The 26,450-nt window shown below is 38.4% G+C and overlaps 1 protein-coding gene across 1 annotated transcript; it reads left to right on the forward strand.

The window, feature by feature from the left end:
• Positions 1-356: 356 nt before the first annotated feature.
• On the forward strand, positions 357-24,100 carry LOC139446772 (alanine aminotransferase 2-like). Its single transcript, XM_071228096.1, has 2 exons — positions 357-2,013; positions 19,811-24,100. The coding sequence occupies exon 1, from the start codon at positions 534-536 to the stop codon at positions 2,007-2,009; it is 1,476 nt and encodes a 491-aa protein (XP_071084197.1). The 5' UTR covers positions 357-533; the 3' UTR covers positions 2,010-2,013; positions 19,811-24,100.
• The last annotated feature ends 2,350 nt before the right edge of the window (positions 24,101-26,450 follow it).

The raw sequence follows: 26,450 nt of genomic DNA on the forward strand, positions 1-26,450 counted from the left end.
TGATAAGCTTTCCAATGTTTCCATAATTGTAACGCGTTTAAACAAATCATATAAAGTTAATTTTAAATTAAACATACATCAGTGTGCGTTGAACGAGCTATGCAAGTTCGTTGGCACAGGGAAGGGGGCGTGGCATGATCAATCTACACCAGGCGTTGTTGACAATAAACCATGACATCCTTCTCTAGATTTCCAGAGTTGGCGGTGAATAGGTGTACAGGTCAGGTCAAATACGCGGACAGGCACGTAATAAATCCCTTCCCACATTTGTACGTGCCTACCACACATTGTGTAATGACCTTCCATGAAGGTGAACCGTTGCTTTACATCATTTAGAGTTATCCGCCCTTGCTCAGCTGACGAAACAAGAAACAATACTCGGATGCTTCGTGTCGGGACTAAAATAGTGCCGGTTGTGTAAGGCAGGTTCATATAATAACGGTGCGCTACTGGAGTCAGACACCAAAGGCTGTGACTGAAGAAAAACACATAATCAACCGACAGCAAGTAGTAAGTAATTTTCTCTGCATCGTATGCAACATCAGATTGACAAGATGGGCTCGCACGGAACAGACAAGGTTTTGACTTTAGAAACACTCAACCCGAATGTCAAGCTTATGGAGTATGCGGTCAGGGGACCTATTGTCGCACGGGCTAATGAAATTGATCAAGAAATAAAAAACGGAGCCCAAAAACCTTTTGAAAAGGTGGTGAAGGCAAATATTGGCGATTGTCATGCAACCGGACAAAAACCGATAAAGTTTATACGACAGGTGCTTGCATTATGTACGTACCCTGATCTGCTCGATAGTAAGGATTTCCCCGAAGATGCTAAAAGCCGGGCAAGGCGTATTTTGGGTGGATGTCGGGGAGCTAGCATTGGCTCGTACAGTGATAGCGCAGGAGTGGCTGTGATCAGACAGGATATTGCTGCCTACATCACCCAGAGAGATGGCTTTCCCTCCAGTCCCGATGACATTATCATGTCAACAGGAGCCAGCGATGGAATCAAGTCGATCTTGACACTGCTGCTGACAGGAAAGGGTGGAAAAGACCAAGCAGGTATCATGATCCCTGTGCCACAGTATCCACTATACTCAGCAGCCATTGCAGAATACAGTGCCTACCCCATCAAATATTACCTGGATGAAGAAAAGCACTGGGGTTTGGAAGTTGACGAACTGAGGAGAGCTATTGCTGAAGCTAAACCCCACTGTAAACCACGGGCGATTGTCATTATTAATCCTGGTAACCCAACAGGGCAAGTCCTGACCAAGGCAAACATTCAAGCTGTCATCAGATTCGCCAAAGAAGAAAAACTGTTTATTTTGGCTGACGAGGTGTATCAACATAACGTCTATGCACAAGGCAGTGAGTTTTTCTCCTTCAAGAAAGTCCTCATGGAAATGGGACCAGAATACAACACAATGGAACTGGCGTCATTTATGTCAGCGTCGAAAGGTTTCATGGGTGAGTGTGGCTACCGAGGAGGCTATGCGGAGGTCATCAACCTCGACCCAGAGGTCAGGACGCAGTATCTCAAGAGCATCTCTGCCAAACTCTGCCCGCCCATCTCAGGACAAGCCGTCATGGATGTCGTCGCGAACCCTCCTGGACAGGGGGAACCATCTTATGAATTGTTCATTAAAGAAAAAGAGGATGTTTTGTCACAACTCAAGAAGAAAGCTCGCCTTGTGACCGATACCTTTAATTCTATTGAAGGCATCAAATGCAATGAGGTTCAAGGCGCCATGTATGCCTTCCCACAGATTTTTTTGCCCCCCAAAGCTGTCGAAGAAGCAAAGAAGAACAACAAGGCGCCAGATGCGTTCTACTGTTTCAGTCTCTTGGAGGAGACTGGAATCTGTACCGTTCCTGGGAGTGGGTTTGCACAGAGGGATGGAACTTACCATTTCCGCACAACCATCCTGCCTCCCCTGGAGGAGATTGAGCGTGTGTTGAAGCACTTCCGCACCTTTCACCATCAGTTCCTCGAGAAGTATAAGTAAACAGGTAACTTCTTGTTCTTTCCTTCCATAGTGGTTTATGACTGAGGCGTGTTAGCTATAAGTGGTCAATGGTAGAACGGGCGGTCGGGTAGCCTTGTGGATAAAGCGTCCGCTCGTCACGCCGAAGACCTGGGTTTGATTCCCAGGGTTTGATATCTTATGATTTTTATATAGTGATATATATTCAAGGGCATGCGACCCCATTCACCATAAACCGTTTCGTTAGAAGTACTGTGTTTATCACCAAGAGGGGCGGTCGGGTAGCCTATTGGTTAAAGTGTTCGCTCGTCACGCTGAAGACCCGGGTTCGATTCCCGACATGGGTACAATGTGTGAAGCCCATTTCTGGTGTCCTCCGCCGTGATATTGCTGGAATGTTGCTAAAAGCAGTGTAAAACCATACTCACTCACTCACTCACTTTAACACCAAGAAATCTTTTACAAGCATATAAATGTACGGATTTAATTTCTTTTGCTTCTGCCATGTGTTAGCTATAAGTGGTCAATGGTAGAACGGGCGGTCGGGTAGCCTAATGGATAAAGCGTCCGCTCGTCACGCCGAAGACCTGGGTTCGATTCCCAGGGTTTGATATCTTATGATTTTTATATAGTGATATATATTCAAGGGCATGCGACCCCATTCACCATAAACCGTTTCGTTAGAAGTACTGTGTTTATCACCAAGAGGGGCGGTCGGGTAGCCTATTGGTTAAAGTGTTCGCTCGTCACGCTGAAGACCCGGGTTCGATTCCCGACATGGGTACAATGTGTGAAGCCCATTTCTGGTGTCCTCCGCCGTGATATTGCTGGAATGTTGCTAAAAGCAGTGTAAAACCATACTCACTCACTCACTCACTTTAACACCAAGAAATCTTTTACAAGCATATAAATGTACGGATTTAATTTCTTTTGCTTCTGCCATGTGTTAGCTATAAGTGGTCAATGGTAGAACGGGCGGTCGGGTAGCCTAATGGATAAAGCGTCCGCTCGTGACGCCGAAGACCTGGGTTCGATTCCCAGGGTTTGATATCTTATGATTTTTATATAGTGATATATATTCAAGGGCATGCGACCCCATTCACCATAAACCATTTCGTTAGAAGTACTGTGTTTAACACGTTTAACACTAAGAGGGGCGGTCGGGTAGCCTATTGGTTCTAGCGTTCGCTCGTCACGCTGAAGACCCGGGTTCGATTCCCGACTTGGGTACAATGTGTGAAGCCCAGTTCTGGTGTCCTCCGCAGTGATATTGCTGGAATATTGCTAAAAGCAGTGTAAAACCATACTCACTCACTCACTTTAACACCAAGAAATCTTTTACAAGCATATAAATGTACGGATTCAATTCTTTTGCTTCTGCAAAACCAAATATTTCCAAACCATAGGAAAAAATAGGAGCTATTTTTGTGTCAAATATTTTTAAGAAGATTTATTAGCACAGTCGCTAAAATGTTCAAACGTTTGTAAAATTTGCAATAACATCTACAACCATTATAACTGAAGCCGCAAACTGTGTCTACAATGTATTTATTGTTAATAACATTTCATGTGTTGAGTTTCTAATCATCTCGAAATGACTTGAAAAATAAATGAGAAATTCAAAATTCTGTTAACTGATAGGCTGGTGTTTCCAATATCAATTTATCAGGTTTAATGTTTGGCTTAATCTTTTTTATAATTCATTTTAACATGTCTACATGATCCATGAACCTTTACAAAGCATGTCAGGGAAAAATAGACATTTCAGTTTCACACATGTTTTAAGCTTATAATTATAAATACAAATCATGACTATCACACTTATGAAAACGATATAAAAATATTTCCCACCTTGGCCGTGCTGACACAGACAAATATGATACATCATCAATGACCTGTAAATATCATCTTCCCGAGGCAAGGGCGTTAACTGTCTATGAAAGTCCAGTTTCCACCCTTGCCAAACTAGCCCGGAATTTCAGAGTTACATTTTGGCTGGACTAACGAGTCAGTGCATAGTCCTATCAAAATTGTGTTAAAAAATTGACATCTGGTTCATCTGTTCATAAACAACATGGCAACTGCCGCGCAGATATCGGTTGATTACAGGATCTGTAAATCAAAAACCTGTCAATATAGATGCTAACGGTATATCATTCACACGGTCGTTTAATTCCATGTATTATGTATATGATTTTGTGACAACAGTGAGCTGACATGAATTATTAACACACATATCACTGTTGAAAATGGTGTGTGTGTCATTGTTTACATTTCTCCGATGTGACAACCACTTTCGAGTCTCGAAACAGCGTAAGTAATGTTTTCTTTCACTAAAAGTAACAATGGACATTTCTCTTGTGAGGTATACATTGCAAGAGCATTAATGGAAATGCTAAGAAAAAACTTAAACCACCCATTCTAGCGTTTTTCTATAGTAAATACATTTCGCATCCGCCATGTTTGTTCGTCTAGTGAAGGCAGCCATTGTGCAGTCATTGCCTGGGTCAGTGTATCGCCAGCGCATAGAAGGGACATAACTCATAGCCACTAGTGCCGCTACTATCGAGCCATGCCTTATAATTAAGTTCGACAAGGGTAGAAACTGGACTTTTGTAGTCTGTTAATTCCCTTGCCTCAGGAAGATGGTAATGTACACTCAAATACTGTTATTAGCTTCACAGATATTATTTTGCATGAATAACCAATGATAACATTTTTAAAAATTACTCGCAATGTGATCAGAATAATGAATTATTTTGTCTCTTCCTACTGACCCCGTCTTTTTACAAAAAAACATTTCCCATAAGATAAAACACATTGAAGGGTCTAATTATATTTCCTATCAACCACTGAACAAAGGTTTTGACAGCCAGATGCTTTAACGTGTAAACCAACATGAATTAATCAAAGGCCTTAGGAATCCACACCAGACACCCGTGATGCCTCTCATAACATGCTCCATATCTGTGCAGTATTGTTTTCTCAATAACAGTGTAAGGGAAATGGATCTTGACTTCGGTTTCCATCTAACTACTGGTAAGCATGGTAAGCCGGGATAAGTCGAGTTGTGACCTGACAATCAACCCTTTGTGTACCATTGCTGCCCTTTAACCATTTTGGTGGTCAAATGTGTCTTTAATCTATGTTTGGAGACCTAAATTTATCTACTGCTTGCTGCTTGGCATCAGTGGCTATTACCAGTTATGTCCCTTCTAAACCTCTCCTATGGACCAATCAGATTCCGTCTCACGTATCTCGCGTTTGCTTCTCAGAAAATGGTGGAGCCGAGTCAGGACGATCCCATATATAATCAAGATCTGTATTGTGGTAAAACAGGTCTTGCATCGCGAAATGTATCAAATCACGTGAGCACCTTCATTAAGAATATGAAAAGATTTGAAAAATATCTGATGACAACGAGTTGGCGTGATTTTGATTGGACTATGCATAGACTCGTTAGTCCAGCCAAAATGTAACTCCATAATACTAGCCTAGCTCAGCAAGGGTGGAAACTGGACAAGGCGAATATCTGATGACAACGAGTTGGCGTGATTTTGATTGGACTATGCATAGACTCGTTAGTCCAGCCAAAATGTAACTCCATAATACTAGCCTAGTTCAGCAAGGGTGGAAACTGGACTTTTAAAGTCAGTTAACTCTCTTGCTTCAGGAAGATGGTGCACCGCCTGCTTCTCCTAACATGTTTTGTGAGTTAGTTCAACTTATCCAGGATTATCAGATCTGCTCTGAGGCCAATATTTGTCTGCATGAAATGTTATTGCAAATTTCCAAATTGGAATAAGAACCAGAGATCTGGAAGATTTTTGCCAATTGTACATTTGTAATTTGGTCATGCTCACCTCATATTTGACAGTGACTGGTGTTCGTTCATGTATGATTAAGATGGAAGAAGAATAAAAGCAAGGGTCACTTTCAAAACATACACTGTATTTTCTTGAGTATAGTGCACACTATTTTTCTTGAAACACCACCACAGGTCTTGAGACATTACTGTGAGCATGTAGGGGGCACGGGTGGCCAAGTCGTCTAAGGCGCCGCGATTCGCTGGCAGAGTTGTGTCCCTTGGGCATGCCAGGAACCTATGATTGTGGGTTCGAATCCCGGTTGGCCCCGATTATGTTTCTAGGTTTGTCAGCACCATACCCGTGCTCGTGGGTTTCACCGAAGTGGTAAATGTCTGAGACATGCATCACTTCGGGCTTTCCTCCCACATTAAGCTGACACGCCGCGATATAACTGGAAGACTGTTAAAAGCAGCGTTAAACCAAACACACTCACTGGCTGTGAGCATGTAACACCGGAAAATACCAAATCAATAAATCTGTGCTGAACTACGCAATTGAATCCTGTTACAACACTATCTGGTTATAAAACATTTACACGATCATTGTATATTTGGACTTCTATTACAACAACCACGGTCAGATTACCGATATTGACGCCTTGAAATGAACTTAAGTTGACAGAGAATTGATACATATATTATTAATGCCACACTTGACTAAGTAAAAGTCATATTTGTCCTAGTATGACTATCATATCTCAACATGACGTCTTCCCAAGTCAACGGGGAAGTTTGATCCACATATAAAACATCTCTGGCAATAGCAATCAGCTGTTCCAAGCTGTTTCTGTCATTGTTATGATTATTTTAATTACATATCATAAAAGCTACAACTAAAATAACATAAAATTGGAATATATGATTTTTGATAAAATGCAATTCTTCCGTTCATTGCATCAAAATTCTTTGAAATTATATTATTCAGTATTTTTTAACCAAATCACTAGTAGAAATGTGTTCATGTGGTCTCTAATTTGGCTTAGTTTATGAGAAAATACACATGGTAATCTTAATTTCTTCATATAAAATAATGCCTAGCAGAACAGGAAATACAATTTAATTGGTAAATCATCATGTCTATTGATATTTTATTTCAAATTTCACATTCTTATTGACCAATTTAAGTTTGTTATCACCTAATGTAGTTTTTTATCATGCTTAATATGTTGCTGGCTGATAACATCCTTGAAAGTCATGTATCCACTACCCAACAACAAAAATACATGTCATTCTGGCTGCACTTCTTTATTTTATATCATGTGTTATGATATCCGGTCTCAAGTTGTAGTGCCCTGCAAGTACTTTCTCGAAAGTATCCAGTTGGCAAATTTTTAAACATGTTAAATGTCCGGTTTGCACTTTTCAAATCAGACATTTTGCAGTCACAACCGGACAAGTCCAGTGCACAGACTGGTTTCCGGATCCCGATTCAACTTTTACCAATGCATGTTAAATCAGTTAGAACTAATGAAATGATTTTGTCAAGGTGACTTGTATTTCACGCTATCAGGACAAGAAACATGATCAAGAGGAAGATGCTTAAATGCTTCTTATTTAATCGTATTAATCATGTTAATACTTCTGGCAAATAAAAACATTAAAAAAATCCCAGTTTTGAAAAAAATATTTTTCCTCAATGTGACTGCTAAGAGCACTTTGGGATCCTACATAAATCTCTGTCAGGCAAGTTTGTCAGCCACGAGTTGGGAGTTAGAGACCAGGAAAATGTTGCTAAGTCACGCACGTTCAGCTAATCATAGTCTGTATTTATGTCAATACCTTATTCTCCATGATAAGCACGCTGGATGCTTAGAAAATTTACAAGGGGGCGACCTCAAGATAAATTTGTTTTCTGAGATTGACATGAAGTGAAGAAACAGTTGAAACGTCTATAAAATGTTTGATAAGAGTTACAAGGCTATTACATACCCCTTCAGTGCTGCTGTTGTCTGTGAAAATCCATAAAATGCACTGTTATGGACTGTCATGTAAATTTTGTTATACATGTTATGAAGATTACATACAGATTGGTCTGATAGTTGTTTGGGGGCACTTATTGGAGGGGTGTGCTTATTATGGTCAATATGGTCGTCTACTGATACAATAATATACGTGTTATAAAGATTACTTACAGATTGGTCTGATAGTTGGTTGGGGGCACTTATTGGAGGGGTGTGCTTAATATGGTAAATATGGTCGTCTACTGATACATTAAAATACATGTGATAAAGATTGCTTACAGATTGGTCTGATAGTTGTTTGGGGACACTTATTGGAGGGGTGCACTTAGTATGGTAAATATGGTCGTCTACTGATATATTAATATACATGTTATCAAGATTGCTTACAGATTGGTCTGATAGTTGTTTTGGGACACTTATTGCAGGGTTGCACTTAGTATGGTAAATATGGTCGTCTACTGATATATTAATATACATGTTATCAAGATTGCTTACAGATTGGTCTGATAGTTGTTTGGGGACACTTATTGGAGGGGTGCACTTAGTATGGTAAATATGGTCGTCTACTGATACATTTGGCACAGAGGCATGCTTGGTCACTATTCACATGTCAGATTTGCCATTTGTTTACAAAACTGAATTATCTAACAACATGAATTTCACAATGTTGGAATGCATGGTATGTGAGTGTAGCCACAACAGTGGTGAAATCTATACAAATTAAAATTTCGACAGTATTGTGTATTTGTTTATAAACAGAATATAGAGATGGTGAATAGTATCAACCTGCTTTCGTATAATTTTTAAAAACAGTAGCAATTACTATTTAGACAACCCAGGTATCATGGTATAATCAGGGATGTGACTTTGCGGGTCAGGTAAAGGAGTCATGTTGATCAACCCATTTTACTGTTAACAAGCGTGCACAAAATTGAACAAAAAAGACAGTTATTTTTTATTTCATCATTTATTTATCTATCTATCACCACAAGAATAATGTTGTCAGCAAGTATTCAACACAGACATTTCATTGTTCACAACGAGCATAAGATTAATTAGAGTCAAGCGTTCTCTCCCAGCAGATGTGGGGGCACAGGTGGCCCAGTCGTCTAAGGTGCTGCGATTCGCTGTGCAGAGTTGCATCCCTTGGGCACGCCAGAAACCTAAGATTGTGGGTTCGAATCCCTGTTCCCCCTGATTATGTTTCTAGGTTTGTCAGCACCATACCCGTGCTCGTGGGTTTCACCGATGTGGTAAACGTCTGAGACCTGCATCACTTCGGGCTTTCCTCCAACATTAAACTAACATGCTGTGATATAACTGGAATACTGTTAGAAAGCGGTGTTAAACCTCGCTCACTCGCTCAGTCACTCACTCACTCACTCACTCCAAGAAGATGTGCAAGTCTTTCAGTATAGTCCAACAGAGATATCTCATTGTTCAAAAGTTTCACCTCGATAGTAGGCTGTTCCCTCAGGGAACTAATCTTCTTGTGCCCACCTCAGTGTTGTTGGTGGTTCTGTGTCCTTCATTACCGCTGTGATTCCAAGTCAGTTGTCCCATGTGGAGCTGAGTATCGCCTGGTATCTTGCAATACAATTTGTATCCCGATACAGACTGACGATACTACTCACGATTGTAAGAAATGATGAAATCACAGCTCTAAAACCCATCTTCATGCATTTATTAATTGTGGTCTCAAATTTTTTGACGACGAAAACTTCAAGAAAAGAACCAGTTTTAAATGATGGAATTTTGTTAAATGTAACAGTCAGTCGGCATGTCCTCAGTCACCATGTCCTCATGTTCTGCCATTCTTGTAGGTGGCGCTGTGCTACTTCTGCCATTATGGGAGGTAACTCCATTATTTCCTGGTCTATTTATGGTTCATTGCAATCTCACGTACTGCCGATTCAAGTATCGGTTAACCTATAGTCTGGAAGTTAATTTAAGGTACCGACGTTTAGTACAATATCTGAAAAACTATCAGACCTACTCCAGTCGAAGTTGGTATGACATTATTAAACAGTCATACATAACTGGATATAACATTTAAAGACAATCGGTCCATGAATAAAAAATCTGTCTATTTAGCTATCACTATATTTCATCAACTACCAGACCTGTTTGTAACGGAGGGAACGAGCATTCATTGTAACAGCCATCTGCCTAATTCTACCCCTGCGTCACAGGGCCATATGACACAGTTGAACCAATCAACTCAACTCGAAAGGTTGCACGGGAATCAGACTATAAGTATCGATGATGTCGTAGGTATCGGTGAATCGTTACAGGCCTAGTCCCATGCTCCCTCAATTCATGTTGTTGTGGCGTAGTCTATGAATTTGACACAGGCCACAGTATTGGAGAAACCACTCATGCATGGTTAGACAACCCAGGCACAGTGAAGCTCTAAAAGTTAGATGACCCGGTTTGTAATTTGCTGGATTGCAGCTGTTTCTTGGCTGATTGCCAAATACTCAACAATCTTTCAACACATTTAAATTGACTTCTAAATACAAACTCAGCATGTGCTCAGATATGAAGACAGATAACATATAAATCAACTTTCTGTTGCTATCTTACCATGCTTAACAAAATCCAGTTTAGGTCAGACTTTTTATTAATAGTTGGTTTACAAATCTATTGGCTTCCAGAAATTGAAATTAAAATATGAAAAATCAAAAGCTGCCAAGCAGTGTTCTTTTTATCTTCCCGAGGCAAGGGAGTTAACTGACTGTAAAAGTCCAGTTACCACTCTTGCCGAACTAGGCTGGAATTTCGGGGCTTGATTGTACTTATGTCCCTTCTATGTCCCTCCTATTGGCCAGTCAGATTCCACCTCTCATATCACTAGCATTTACTTCAAATAAGTGGCGTTGCCCAGTGAAGACCATCTGATTGATAATCAAGATCTATTTTTAAATAAAACGGGTCTTACTTTGTGAATTGCATCAAATCACATGAGCACCTAACTTAAAAACATGAAAAGATTTGAAAAATATCTTTTGGCACCGAGTTGGTACACATGCTTTGCAAATCTTGCAATTGACTGAAATCTTCAAGGCAGTTTACGAACCGGATGTCGATTTTGTTTCGTGGGTTTCATTGGACAGGGATGGTGCTGACAAACCAAGAAACATTATCAGAGCAAATTTGGCATGAACCCAAGATATTACTCATAGGTTTCTGGCGTGCCTCAGAGATGCAACTCTTTAATAATGGCAAGGTAGTTTGAGGGGATGTATTTGTGAGTGTTGTCTGATTATAAAATCATGAACCTTTTTATAAAAGATGTCAACAAGTCTTTTCATCATTGTCCTTGCAAGTGCATTTTGGATCAAACTGAATGTTGATGAATGTAAAATTAAGTGATTACAGTACTTATTTTAATTTTCATTTTATTTGTCTATTGATACTGTAATCATGTTAATGTTCATGATTTCAGTCACGAGAATGTCTGGTTCAGACTTTTTTATCTACAGACTGCTGTCATACAGATGGAATTTTGCTGAGTGTGGCGTTAAAACAGAAGCAAACAAACATTATGCCTCTATCTTTTTGATCTGTCAGCGACTTCTTTGTGGGTTTCACTCATACATGCAATAAGCGGACACATGATGACATCAGCGCCCGAGATAAGATGTGTATTTGCATAAAATATGAATTAAATAAACTGAATTACGCAGTCAAATCAAATACTTGTGTATCAAATATGGAAAAAACCTCGAAGTACTCTTTTGAAATAAAGTTAATGCGTATATGAGATAAAACGATTGTGTATATTACAACTTATAGATAAAATGATTGTGTATCAGCAGATCGCCAAATCCAATTACGGACAGTTACATTCGGAAAAGCTTCAGCGTCAAACATACGGATAGATGCCAATTGAAAAGCAGATCGTGCCTAGTCAATGTACATGTGGTATCTTTATCAGTTGCTGTTTGGTAATTAAAACAATAGCGCCTTTCTCACAATGCTAGATTTTGTAAACATAAAATGGCTTCCAAGAGTGGGAGACACAAGCAGACGCAGACAGGTATACTTCTATTCACATAGATTTAGAGGATTTACAGGTATTGTTACGAAACAGATTTAAGTTAAATACCCAAATGTAGGTAAAATATTTGATTACCCTCTAAAACTTGTGAATACCCAACCAAAATCCTCAACCCCCTGCGTAAAATACCCAATTAACCAAAAGCTTATCTATATCTCTGTGACATAACTGACATACAGTACAGTTACTTACAGCGTCATTAAGCTGAGACTTACCTTCTCTTCTGCTGAATACTTGTTTACTGTGAACAGTGATGACATATTGCCTAATCTTGTGATTAGCAGTGACATACCGTATTTGCCATAATAAGCACCCTGAGTGCTTAGAAACATGACAAAGAGATGCTTTTAAATGAAACCTTACATAAATTTAGAATACTAAAGGAGCTCCCGTGTAATACCAATTTTATGAAACGAGTGAATATTTGTGGTATCTGACGAGCAAGTCAGATACCACAACTATTCATGAGTTTCATAAAATTGGTTTTACACGGGAGCTTGTTTAGTATTTTATTTATTACTTGACATTTATAACGTTTTTTAGAACTAGACTGTTGAGTATGAATGGGCTGACACCTACACGGTCCACGGCATAGTCCAATTAAGTTTAACAGAATAATACTTCAAACACGTCAAACGTTGAAACGTATGAATTTAATACCATACAACGGTCCACCTTTAGAATTCACAAAATTATCGTAGGGCTAAGACTATCGCAACTCACATACTTAACAGACTAACAACTGTCGTTGCGCTACAATACGATCGCCTTGTGGAACGGGCCTTGCACCTCAAAGTTTACAACAACGTCACAATACCCGACGACATAATTTGTGGAATTTTGTAGCAAGATCCATCGGCAAAACAATGCCATGTGACGTCAGCCTAGCAACAAGGTTGCTGGGGTCATCGAGTGTGCATAAGCTCCTTTCAGTGATCTATCAACTCCACACGCAAAGTTGATGAATTAACCAAGGGGTGTTGAGAGCTTTCAATATTTGTTCGTGAAACGTGTTCCGAGAGTACATAAGCACACGTTTTGGTATTACACAATGTGTAATACAGCGGGATGTTTATTAAATGGGTGATCTCTTCACGGGCAAGTAATAAATTAAATTTCTTTTCAATGATAGAGTGGTATAAACAAACTTGGTTCAAAACACAACATTTTTGATGATAGTCACTTGGCAATAATATACCCCTGCGTTTTCTGTAACAAATGTGGAAGAAAATATAATTTTACTACAAAATATAGAGCGTCTTCTAAATTCTTGGTCTAACACAGGGGCTTCTGGTTCGCCATTTCAGTGGTCGGTCAAAGTTCGTGAAAGGTCGTTCTGACGTGACCCGTAATGGGATGTCCTCAGATCTTTGTTTAGCGGCAGGGAGAACTTAGATCTGATTATAATGAGATTGCATTAGTCGCCTCTTTTACGGCAAGCCTTGGTTGCTGAAGACCTGTTCTACCCCGGATCTTCATGGGTCGCTTATTGGTAGCGGGGTGCTTAATGGAGGGAATATGGTAACAATAATAACCAGTATATGTACTGTAGTCAACACTGACGTTGTTATCAAGGTTAAGCCAGCTTACCCATGTTAACTGATTAACCTGGAGCCTGAGGACAAATAGGCTTACACTGTTACAGTGATTCCACTGTTTATGAGAATTTTTGTTACTCCTTCAGCCATCTTAACCAATAGACACAGCAGTTCCATATTGTAGCACTGTGTCTATACAATATCTGGTGAACACTCGAAACATGATTGTAATAAAACTGCTTCATGTCTACCTGCTTCTATTACCTGATGTCCCACTAAACATGCAGGAGTTTGTGCTTCATTTTCATTCAGTAACCATGGTAACCATGATGTCATTATTTATCAGTCTGTAATTAGTGAAAATAAACTTTGTTGAATGTGATACTTGACAAGTTACACGTGAGACCGTCAATGTATTTTATGTGTTTTTCGGGATTTATTTATACCTGATGAGAGGCCGATGTGGTGATTCGGCCCTAAGTCTGCAGCAATTATGAGATAAACATACTGTGTTTTCAATGAAGAGCTTTGTCGTAACCTGTAGATTTAACCGCACTAAATTGAATTTGGAACCAAACCCACAACATGACACGCTACTGTCCCCTTATTATTGCGATTTGGAGGGATTGTGATACAATATGTATACGGATGATGACTATTTTTCATAAGCTGGTATTCTTTCTTTTTACGTGTGAATCACAACCCTGAATCATTTATTTTTAAGTGAGGTGAGGTGAAATTGGGTTTAACGTCACGTCAAAGATTATTGCACTTATATAGCGACGTGCATGCACTTTTGTTTGTGGCTGCTTGTACTAGTCCGGTCTGATGCCGATTTATAGTGCTAGCTCACTGAGATACCATGCCGCAGTTTAACATGAATACCCCACTCAGACACAGTATACTGACTCCGAGCCGACCAGTCCTTGTTTTAGCCCCTTAATGCCGAGCGCCAGACAGGGTAACAACAAGTACCATCTTTTAAGATCTTTTGGTATGACGCGGCCGGGGATCGAACCCCGGACCTTCCACTCTCAGGGCGGACGTTCTACCTCTAGATTCATTTATTTTTGAATTGCAGAGATTGAAGATGGGTTTTTGTAGGGCAGACATATGAGCTAGTAGCACTGTGATATGCTATTCATAGTCAACCGGGAAATAAAAACGAATCTGCACAAGCTAGTTGTTGAACAGTTTCTGTTGCTGTTCATATGATTTACTCTAATATAACTTGTAATTTAATGTATCGTTTGTATCAGGATACAGGAGCGTAAATGGATGTATTGTATCGTGGCCCTTGTATCGGGATACAATACTGTATCACTGTATTGTTACACCTCTTATGGCGACAGACTCTTTCCTCCTTGTTAATGAACAAAATGAAAAAAACAAAAATGAACTTGTTAGCCAAAAATGATCCCAGCTGATTCACAGTCCACTGGCAGTTTGTCAAGCTTGCATGTAACCCTCTTTAGATAGGGCAGTCAGTGCCCAAAATATGACAATCTACTAGCCTTAACCTGTCACTTAACGTGGGACACGGTTGGCCCAGTCGTCTAAGGCGCCGCGATTCGTTGTGCAGAGTTGTGTCCCTTGGGCACGCCAGAATGATGATTGTGGATTCAAATCCCGGTTCACCCCGATTATGTTTCTAGGTTTGTCAGCACCATACCCGTGCCCGTGGGTTTCACCGAAGTGGAGAGAAGTCTGAGACCTGCATCACTTCGGGCTTGCCTCCCACATTAAGCTGACACGCCGTGATTGACTGGTATACTGTTAAAAGCGGCGTTAAACCCAACTCACTCACTCACTCACGGTCACTTAACGTCATTTTTAATGAATCATAGTGTTAATGTACAATGTATGGACATATGGACCAACGCTTACTAGACCGGAAAAGAAATTTTACTAGACCATGACTTCGGACTAGCTGCTAAAGTCACATACTGCATAGGGTTTTTGTCGAGATATTTTGTAATGTGATGTGATGTGATAATGGTCCTTATCATACCTCCATGTCGGAATGATGAGATTTGATTGGTCCACTTGATCTTGATAAAATACTGTGTATGCCCCATAGGAGGGTAATAAATTTCTCAGTGAGGGAATAAATCTCTTATACCCCGCCACAGGCACTACAGGCTGCATGTGGATTTCTGATAGTCTGAATAACTCCCTTATACCCCGCCTCAAAGTAAAAAGCCACACGCTTTTTCAAGTCAATGGAAGTCACGTGACGTGACGAGTTGACCTCACCTTAATCGAACAGCTGTTTTCTATCAATTTTGAATTTGTGTTAATTATTTGACAATGTTACATTAAAGCATGTCGGGAAAATAAATTTGATTAAGCAGGTTAAGCAGGTTTTATGTGTCCCGCATTAGGATTTATACCACGAGCCGGAGGCAACGTGGGGTTTTATGCATCCCACGTTAGGTTTTATACCACGAGCCGGAGGCAACATGGTGTTTTATGCATCCCACATAAGGTTTTATACCACGAGCTGGAGGCCACATGGGGTTGTGTTTTATGCACCCCACATTAGGTTTTATACCACGAGCTTGAGGCCACATGGGTTTTTTTTGCATCCCACATTAGGTTTTATACCACGAGCTTGAGGCTACATGGGGTTTTATGCATCCCATTCTAGGTTTTCTACCACGAGCCGGAGACTACAAGTTATAATATATATCAAGTATATCAAAGGCCATGTATCAAGGCATATCAGAGTTTCAGTGCGTAAATTCACCCTAAGCTGGAATATTGCTGAAAGTGGCGTAACACCTCACTGACTTTATTCCCAGTGAAACAGATGCTTTGTCTGAGAGTTGGCCTTTCCTTCTTCAAATATCAATATTGTACCAAGAGTGTTTATTGATGCAACAGAATTTTTAATATTTATTCACATGGCAATTGGGTAGAAGTAAAATTCATTATTTATAATATTTGAGCAAGAAATATGTCTCAGGATCTGAGACAATAAATATATACGGTTCAATCATCACATTTCTGTTTGCAAGTTTAGAATTAGTGTATGTTAAAATGACAAACTGTAATAACACATACAAAAGTGAACCAAAATTTGGCATGAATACATATATACTCATATGTGTCATTATCCAGGGTTCACACAGATAATAAGAGATAAAAGTATTTAGAAAACATTGCATTTTCATCTTCCAACAGTGCAGTTCAGTTGCATTTGGAATGAACAATTTTATTCAATGACTGTTACTTGTCATGTTTTGCATGAGCATTGGCTAAGCCATTGGTTGTGTCTGGGTGTGTGTTTTGTTTAACTCTAGCTGATATATTTTCTCACGGGTTTATAATTTTTATATATACCGATTCACAAAATGGCGCTTCGTTGTTGATCATTGTTGATGGCAACATATAACGATCATTATGAAATTAAAAACCCCTAAGAGAAACAGCGTCCCACATTATGAAAGTGGATGACTGGTTTGTTAAATCTTTATTAGAAATAATAATGACTTTTTCAATATAATTAAGTTTTTCATGTTATATTTTTGAATATCTGTGAGTACCAGCACATGTCTTGCAGTCCGACTTCGCAGTGTTTTTTGCCTTTAACTTCCTGGTTCGGCTTATCTACGGGTCATATCATTTTCTTTTGTATTTCAATGGTCAAGTTAACACCTCGGCTTATCTACGGGGTCGGCTTGTCGGCAGTCATATAACGGTAGCCAAAATATATTCTCCTTGCACACTGCAAGTGTCTGAAGTATACATCAGAACATTTGGACTAGCTGTCATGTAAATGTTTGGTCTTTGGAGGGGGCGTTTATAAATATTATACTTTTAAATTAGTCTAGGAGTTGATCAGAAGGTGCTTATTAAAACAGACAGGTAAGTACTGCAAGAATTCATTGGATGCAGAATCCTGCACCCTTTACCATGTGTTTACGCATAAAAATTTACAAGAAAATCATACAAAAATTAAATATACAGAGAGTATCCGCTGGGATGCAGAAAATTAGTATGCATGGATCATGTGAGTTGGAATGCTGCTATTTCATTATTTGATTCCATTTGTGAAGAATTTCTGTACGTAATCATTTAGAAAATACAGTACACAGTTGAATGCCTCATGAGCTTCCAGTAATATGTAGATGTTTTTGTTACTCTGTATGTATTTATCCTGGGACCCCCAAATAAATAACCTTGGTAAATACCCGAATAGGCTTAATACAGTAAATACGGTATTTTGTGAAACCCTAATGTATTTTGCATAAAAATGTATGCTTCTTCTTCAGACTGCTATTGTCAACTGATTGTATGTGCTTTGTGTATTTGAACCACAAACTGCGTTATTGTGCTAATTTTTCTGATATTACCTGAAAGATGTTACCGTATTCAACGTAATAAGCGCCAAGGGTGGTCTCAAAATTAGAAATAGGGGGCGCTTATTAGAATATTATTTTGAGTTGAAAGATCGTAAATTTCGTGGTTTATGCTAACAGCCTGAAATGTTTACATACGACAGTTATATTTTTCAAGAATATAATTGCCCATAATTAAGGTTGATATAACACACGAGTGCGTATCATTCACGAATAAATAAGTCTTGTGTACATTGATCAATCGGAAGGGGTGCTGATTGGGATTGTTCACTTGCCAGTATATTAGCAAATATCGCCGTGGGCGCTTATTAGAGTGGGGCGCTTATTACGTCGAATATGGTAAGCAAATTCTATGGGATTGCTGCAATGACTGATACTATCTTTCTTTGGCTGTTATGTCTGGACTGAAGATTATTCATGCTCACGGATAAGGCAATAGATACCAGCATTATACAACATGGACCTTGTGTTGTGTCTGCAGGCTGTGTGTTATGGTTAAAACACGACTCCAAGGTTTGGGTTGAAAATTTAAAAAATATCTTGAGAGAGGGAAATTCTGAGTGCTTTTCCCTAGATCGAGGTTTTACTTACATATAGTCTGCAGACACTCCAGATCTATGCATAAAATTATTTAAAATGTAATATTTGGCGGCCAGGTAGCCTAGTGGTTGAAGCGTTAGCTCGTCACGCTGAAGACCCGGGTACCCAACATGGGTACAATGTGTGAAGCCCATTTCTGGAGTCCCCAGCCGTGATATTGGAATTGGATTGGAATAGTGTTAAAAGCGGTGTAAAACCATACTCACTCACTAAAATGTAATATTAGAATGAGTGCTTTTGTAGCTTCTTTTTAATGTCATTGTTTTTTTCCCTTCAACATTTTACAAAATAGTGACAATAAATTTGAAAACAATTTCCATTCATCATAAAATCACGGACTTGTATATAGGTCCGTGATGAAACAAACTTCATCAGAAGATGGTGGTACGAATGTCCATACATCCATCCTTTCTCTCAGTCATCATCCTCTGCTGCTGGAACTGGTTTGTTTTTTGTTTATTTGTTGTTTTATGCCACACTCAGCAACATTCCAGCTATATGTGCTGCAGGGGTCTGGAAATGGTCATATGCGCTGGACATTCCAATTGGGAATCTCAAATGTCCGGTTTAAAATATTGCTTATCGGACATTTAAATTTTTCTGTCCAGACATTTTTAAAATCAAACGAGGTCCAAATAATTGATGAGCGTTATCGGATTTATTGACTGGTATTTCCGGTATTACGTGACAATGTTTTCTGAGATTTGGGAAAACATTGTGTCATCGGAAAACTTGAGTTTGTTAAAAATGTTAGTAAATTTTGGGAGCCATGCTTTACCGCACTATAACCGAGTTAGCGCTATATTAAAGCGCGCAATAACGAGGGAACACTGAAAGTAACAACTTGTAATATGTGTGAGAAGTCGTACTTAAATACGCTATTTGAAGGGGGCGTGGCCTAAATGCAAATGTCTGATTGGGATTTTAAATTTCCCGTACCCCTGGTGTGCCGTATGACCACATCTCTGTAATATGTTCAGGAACCTATCAACCTAGTCATTCTTATATATGAAGTATTTAGTAATTTGACAAATTAAAAAGTGTGATATGGCTGTCTCAAACATTGACTGTAAGTATTTCAAATACTTGTTATTTGTTAAAAATATATCATTAGTAAGTGTAATCTTAATAGTGTGAGCACCTCTGTAAAGAACTGAATTAGAATAGGTCTTCGGGAACCCATTCTTCGGCAACCCAAGAGGTGACAATGCTTTCCCGTGAGAGGCGACCAATGGGAACGACTGGTGAGGCTCGCTTACTTGGTTGATGGATGTCATCATATATTTGCGTAGATTGATGCTCATGGTGGCAATCATCTGATTGTCAGGTACAGACTCTACATTAGGCCCTTACATTTCTTTGTGAAATATATGCAATGTTTATATGATGTTTTTTTTCGGTTTTAAAGATGTTTTTTTCATGTTTCAGCCGAACCAGTTCCAGAAAACATGGAGAGAAGTGGAAGTAGAATTGTTATCACTGAGGTAGATGATAGAATCTGTACATCTGGACTTCGAGGGATGAGCTCAAGATGAAGATTTTACAGACACTTCAGTTAGTTAGTGAACGTAGCTGGTGTAAGCCGCCAAGAATTGTAGTATAATATTTTTAAGCTTATTCAGATATCATATGCAGTGTTCATATTTTCTAGATTAATGGAGTTGTTTCTAAAACAATTATCAAATATGGGCTAAAGATATTTATCATATTCCGACATAAATGAATGATAAATAATATCCACAACTGGTCCCTTTGGAATTTGGTACTTATTCATGGTTTGTTTTATTTTGGGGGCGTTATCATGATTATGTTAATTTGTTGAAAAGTAATGTTGTAACGGTATTTTTCAGGGCATTATCATTTGCAGAAGCCCGAGCTCTTCCATTAACTGCCTGACGAAGGAGGGCAGTTGAAAAGACCGAGGGCTTCTGCAAATGATAATGCCCTGAAAAATAGCGTTACCGTTATTATAGCTAAAATGGATGGAATTTGTTATCAAATAAAAAGAAACAACAATGTCGATTTTGAATATTTACTGCAATCAACACGAATGTCACTGACCCACTTTTACAAATATGGAAACGTCATAGAACAAACCAGATGACATCACTATTGAACGTTACGTCACCTATCCCTATCCTATGACGTCACCTAACAACGGGCGTGATAATGGCCCGTCGTCAAGTAATATGAGGGCATTATCAAGTTACAGTGGCCCACTCATTTCTGATAACTTGGGGCGTTTTTATGATAATTCTATCCATTTTAGCTATAATGATATGATACAGCACTTTGGTATTGTAGGCATTAAAGTTGTGGGTTGTTGGTTTTAAAGCATATAATGAGAAGAAATTATCAAAAGTAGATGTGACAGGATGTTAAATGGGGTTTAGCATTAAGATTGCATGTTAAATCATATGCACATATATCACAATGTGCATGCACTTGTATGTGTGTGTGGGGCTGCTTGTACCAGTCCATTATAGACCATGCCACATGAATACCCTACTCAGACACAGTATACTGACTCTGAGACGACCAGTCCTTGTTGACAAGCAACAGGCAGGGTAACAACAAGTACCATCTTTTAATGTCTCTTTTTATGACACAGCAGGACCAGGAGGTAGTCTAGTAGGAGATTTGAACACAGTGCATGCCTTACATAGTTTTCATAATGTTAATAGTAGTTAGACTGTTTTTTGTGGAATGTATAATTACATGTAGTTTTTGTAGAAAAATGTTCAACTTGAATACTCCAAGTAGATGTCAGTATGACTTACAATAACAACTACCGTATTCGACGTAATAAGCGCCCCGCTCTAATAAGCGCCCACAGCTATAATTGCTAATATATTGGCAAGCGAATTCTGGAAAAATATATGTCGTATATAAAAATTTCAGGCTGTCAGCATAAACCGCGAAATTTATCTTTCAACTGTTTTTTCCACCAAAATTATATTCTAATAAGAGAACCCTATTTCTAATTTTAAGAGCACCCTGTTTGCTTATTACGTTGAATACGGTAATTTACTAACTAGATATCAGGTGTTTTTAATGTCTTATACAATACTATGTAAGATATGTTTGAAAATCTTCTTTTAACCTCACCTTGTTGGTTGATATATATCATTGTTATATACAATATGACCCCATGTGCACTTATGCCAATTGTAATGTCTTGATTTTTTGTAGTTTTTGACGTGTCTTTAATGAATGTGCAATGAATTATTGGAACCTGAATAAGCTTAGTCTCAAGTCTGACAATAACAAAGTGACTGGTACCTTTCATGTTGTAATGGGACTTAAGTGTGTCTTTTAATTCTCTCACCTGACCTCTGACTATTAATACTAGGGGGCATGGGTGGCCGAATCAGTGTTGCTATTTGCTGTGCAGAGTTGCCTTCCTTAGCCATGCCAGAATCTGCTGATCCTCGATTCAATTCCCAGACACCTTGATTAAAATACACAGTCGCTAATACATTTGTGGTTTCCTCAAGGTGAAGTCTGTAACTTGTGTCAATCTGGGCTCTTTGTCCACTTTAAGCTGACATGTTTTTAAATCACAGAAATTAATGTGCAGGGCAGTATGAATCCAAGTTACTCTCTTAATATTGGTGCAGGTTTAGTTGAAACTGTTTCGAGCAGACTCGCCAGAGCTACAGATAAACTGCGCATTTGCGTAAAATAGCCCTCAAAACTATTCAAACCCCAATTACTTTCAATTACCTTGCGTACAGAAACCCATGCATTATATGGAAAACACAGTTGTTTGAAAACAGCAAGCGTTAAAACCCAATGAAGTTTTTTCAGCATGTTACAACGGAGCTAATTTCCGAAACACAATTACGAGATAATTTACTTTCCGAGTCAAGCCAATATTTAGGACCGTTATATACATGTAAATCATTATTTCATTTTTTTAAATCTCTAAATGCTTACTCATTTTGAGAAAAAAATAATAGAGTGATGAAAAGATGAGTGAAAAAATATTGGTTACCCAGTGAAAAATGAAAAAACCCAATTAAAATGGAAACCTTCGAGTGAAAACTCAATTGCTCAAAAAGTTATCTGGAGCTCTGCTAGCCTTGTGATGGAAAGACCAATGTTATCCTGTTATCATGATTATTGTTATGAATGATCACCAAACACCAATGAGCTATGACCTTGTTGTCAATTAATGACATTTCATATAATGTTGATACTTTTTGAAAATTTCGTTCAGTTTTAGATTTCATTGCTTCATTTATCTCAGTAGTACAGAAGAGGAAATAGAATAGAAATGAAAGCCTTTATTCACAATGATCATTGAAGAAACACTCTTTCAAAATATCAAACAGAATCTTTCTACTTTTTTTTGTCAGGGTGGAAAGCACCTGCGATTGTGTTACATCCTTATGCTTCAAACATGATGAGATTCTTATAGAGTTATTAAACCTAAGTCTTTTCGCCATGTCCTAGTGCTGGTTTTTGAATGTAGATCTTCACTGATTGATATTTCATTTCCACTTGTTCTGAGATTATTTTGCATGATACGAAAAGACTTCACAGATATATGTTAATAACATAGTTGGTTCTTTATATGCATCTCCTTAATGTTTTTTGCTATGTTGTGTTTTTGCTTTGCTGTTTTTGTTGATTTTACCTATTTTGCCATGTTTCTTACATTCTCGATTATATACAATTCTATTTTTGATACTTGAGACTTTCCATTATCAATTAAGAGCTGAATGTCTTTAGGTAGCAGAGATGATCTAAGATGAGAAAATATCCTTAATTTCCACCCCCACTTCATTTTGAAGGAGGTCCAAATTGCTGATTGAATATAAATAATTTTGTCATATTCCTTTCAATCTATTCTCTAAATTTTATTGGATTGTATTTTTTGTTCTGTTCGTTATATGTTAACATTTTGTTGCTGATGAATTCCATTTCTGGTTCAATCTCCTTGTTTATTCAAATTATTTAGAAAAAAAACTATTTTGTGTTTCTAGGAAAGGTAACCCTAGTGCACTTGACACAGTACCATGTTCTGTTTGAAGTGTTGAGGGGCTGTTGGGTACCCCAGTGGTATAAGATGCTGTGACTGACAGGTTGAGTTTTAATCTGAAATTCTTTCTGGGAATCAACAATTTAATATTTGGGAGGGATTTGTTATGGAGACTTGATATTTTTTCAGCTACTGCTGTAACACCAGAAATATTTTTTTGATTAAAACTATTTGCCTAAATAACGTTTTTTAAAAAGCATTTGCAACAATGTATTTTTTATTGCAGGCATTTTGCCTTTTTTTCATCAGCCTGAAGCATGATTAATTTTTTCAAGCTTTTTCTGGGGTTATATTTTGGGGGATAAAATTCCAGCCCCCCTCCCCCGAATATCAAATCAGTCCCTAATTATAGTACATGGTTTGTCAGTACCATGGTCAATCCTTTTCCCAAACGACTGGTTTGTTAGCCAATAAGTTGAAACTGAAAGTAATTTGATGGTCAAAAAATAGTTCATCTTTCCGAGGCAAGAGAGTTAACTGACTATAAAAGTCCAATTTCCACCCTTGCCGAACTAGGCTGTTATTATGGAGTTACATTTTGGCAGGATTAACGAGTCTATGCATAGTACAATCAAGATGGGAGATGAAAAAAGTTATGCTTTATCTGTTTTTTACTTGTTTACAAGTTCTGTCTCGAATATATAGTGGATTAGTAAAGTGATAATACCAATGGTTATTTGTTATGTACTTATTTGAAGTTGGATAACAGCAACTTACTGTCAATGCTTGTGAGGATGTGTTATGTGTTTAATCTGAAAATATGCATTGAATACAATTTCCATCTGCAGTTACGATGTTTTACCAACTTATCTCATATGAACCATCTTTTCTCAAGTTTCAGAATAATCAAGATGTTATTCTTTATACATGCTGTATGCAAAACTAAAAAAACACCCAACCATCCTTTTTTTCATATTTACATGATGTTGATATGTTTTGCAATTATTCAAATAAAAATAGTTCATGGTGAATATAGTACTATATTCATTGGTAGGTGTGAAAAGTTTTTTCCTGAAAGTGAAAAGTATTGAAAGAAATAGCATGAAGCACATTGTTATTTTAGATTCTAGATAATTTATAGTTATCATCTTAGTCAAGGAAATGTGTCATTACTATTCATGTTTACTTATCAGACCGTTGTTTTGAGTGGAGCAACTATTTGGCTGATTAAACAGTGACACCAAAATGGCAATCAGGTGGCAGAACTATTGTGTCATCTTCATTAGTATCTAGTGACCATCATCATCTGTAGCAAGTCTACACCATTGTGTCTGTACATAATGTAAAATCATGGTGATGTTTCAATATTTGAAACATCTTGGTTGGTGTATGATAACCATCAGTATAACACTTGGGTAATCACTGAAACCATGCGATCTGATTTGTAATTTAATTGTAAGATTAGGTTGATATTCCGCATGATCATAAGAGAAGTAATGGTTTTAAAGTGGGATGCTCCTTTGGTAATTCAGGGTAAGAAAATGTAAACTTGGTTACTATAAATCTTGAAATTAATGCAAGCTTGAATTAAATATGTGTGGTCTTTGCTTGCATTAACTGAACTTTGCATTTATGTCGCCAACATGACTATCAACAATAAGACGGCCTCACTGCACACTTTCGATAGCAGAATTACCAACTTGAATATAAACACAAACAACCGAATATTCCACGTAATGTTTAATGAGCAGCAGTGTTGCAAGTATATAAAATCGTCATTCAAACATCCCAACGCGCACTGATAGGCTTCATCACACTTATCCTCAGATCTACAGCATGTCTTGTCGTCTGCCTTCAAGTTGACATCTTCTCCTCATACCAATCAGTCAACTGTTGATGAACTTACTTAATGCAAGTCAACAGAATAAACATAAACTGTTTGTTGTTTTTAGGGGTGGCCCAGTCGTCTGAGGCGCCGTGATTCGCTGTGCAGTGTTGCGTCCCTTGGGCACGCCAGAAACCTATGATTGTGGGTTTGAATCCCGGTTCCCCCCAGCAGGTGTATTAATTTGGAGATGCAATAATTTCAAGATTTACAGTATTATATGGATGAAGAAAAGGATGGGCAATGTAGTTTCCTCTGAGGAACTGACCATTAGAGAAACAATATTTGTGATCCAGAAAGAGAAAAAGAACCTAATGGGTGCTAGGATACAAATGTGCTGTGACATGATAAAGAAATAAATCCGACATTATATCTGAAAACTGAAATCATTTCATAAACAGTTATAGGTCTGAAAATGGGACTTTGCAGAAGATGAGTTCAAATGTTTGATGCCATATATCTCTGAAATAAATATGAAATGAAACATAAATTGTATATTTGTGGTCCTACAGTAGTGTCATTGTAAGATTTAATAAGTTAAAATAAGATCTCCTTTGCCCATACTAAGGTGCCTCATCCCTTGGTTGGTCACATTTTTTGGTCAATACTTTCCAGATGCCTTTTTGGAACTTGCAACATCGCTCTTTTTTCCCCAGGCAATCTAGTTTTTAAAAACCTGAGGCAAAATTGTTCTTTTCTGGTATTATCTGGAACAAAATATAATTGGTTGATCGCTTATCTGACTATACAAACTGCTTCTGCTTGAATGTTGAAGTTCATGATAGTGAAAGGGGGGACACAGGTGGCCCAGTCATCTAAGGCGCCGCGATTCGCTGTGCAAAATTGCGGCCCTTGGGCACACCATAAACCTATGATTGTGGGTTCAAATCCCGGTTCGCCCCGATTATGTTTCTAGGTTTGTCAGCACCATACCCGTGCTCGTGGGTTTCACTGAAGTGGTAAATGTCTGATACCTGTATCACTTCGGGCTTTCCTCCCACATTAAGCTGACACGCCGGGATATAACTGGAATACTGTTAAAAGCAGCGTTAAACCCAACTCACTCACTCACTACAGTGAAAGGGTATGCCCTAAGTCCTGTTAAAGGTGAAGAGAACAAAAGGAATCCATGCAACAGTGTCCTAAAACTAGCAGGACTAAACATGTTACATGCGATGAGGGTGAAGTTGGTTTCT

This window comes from Haliotis cracherodii, unplaced genomic scaffold, assembly GCF_022045235.1.
Source record: "Haliotis cracherodii isolate W230 unplaced genomic scaffold, xgHalCrac1.p SCAF_6, whole genome shotgun sequence".
Classification (NCBI taxonomy): Eukaryota; Metazoa; Mollusca; class Gastropoda; order Lepetellida; family Haliotidae; genus Haliotis; species Haliotis cracherodii.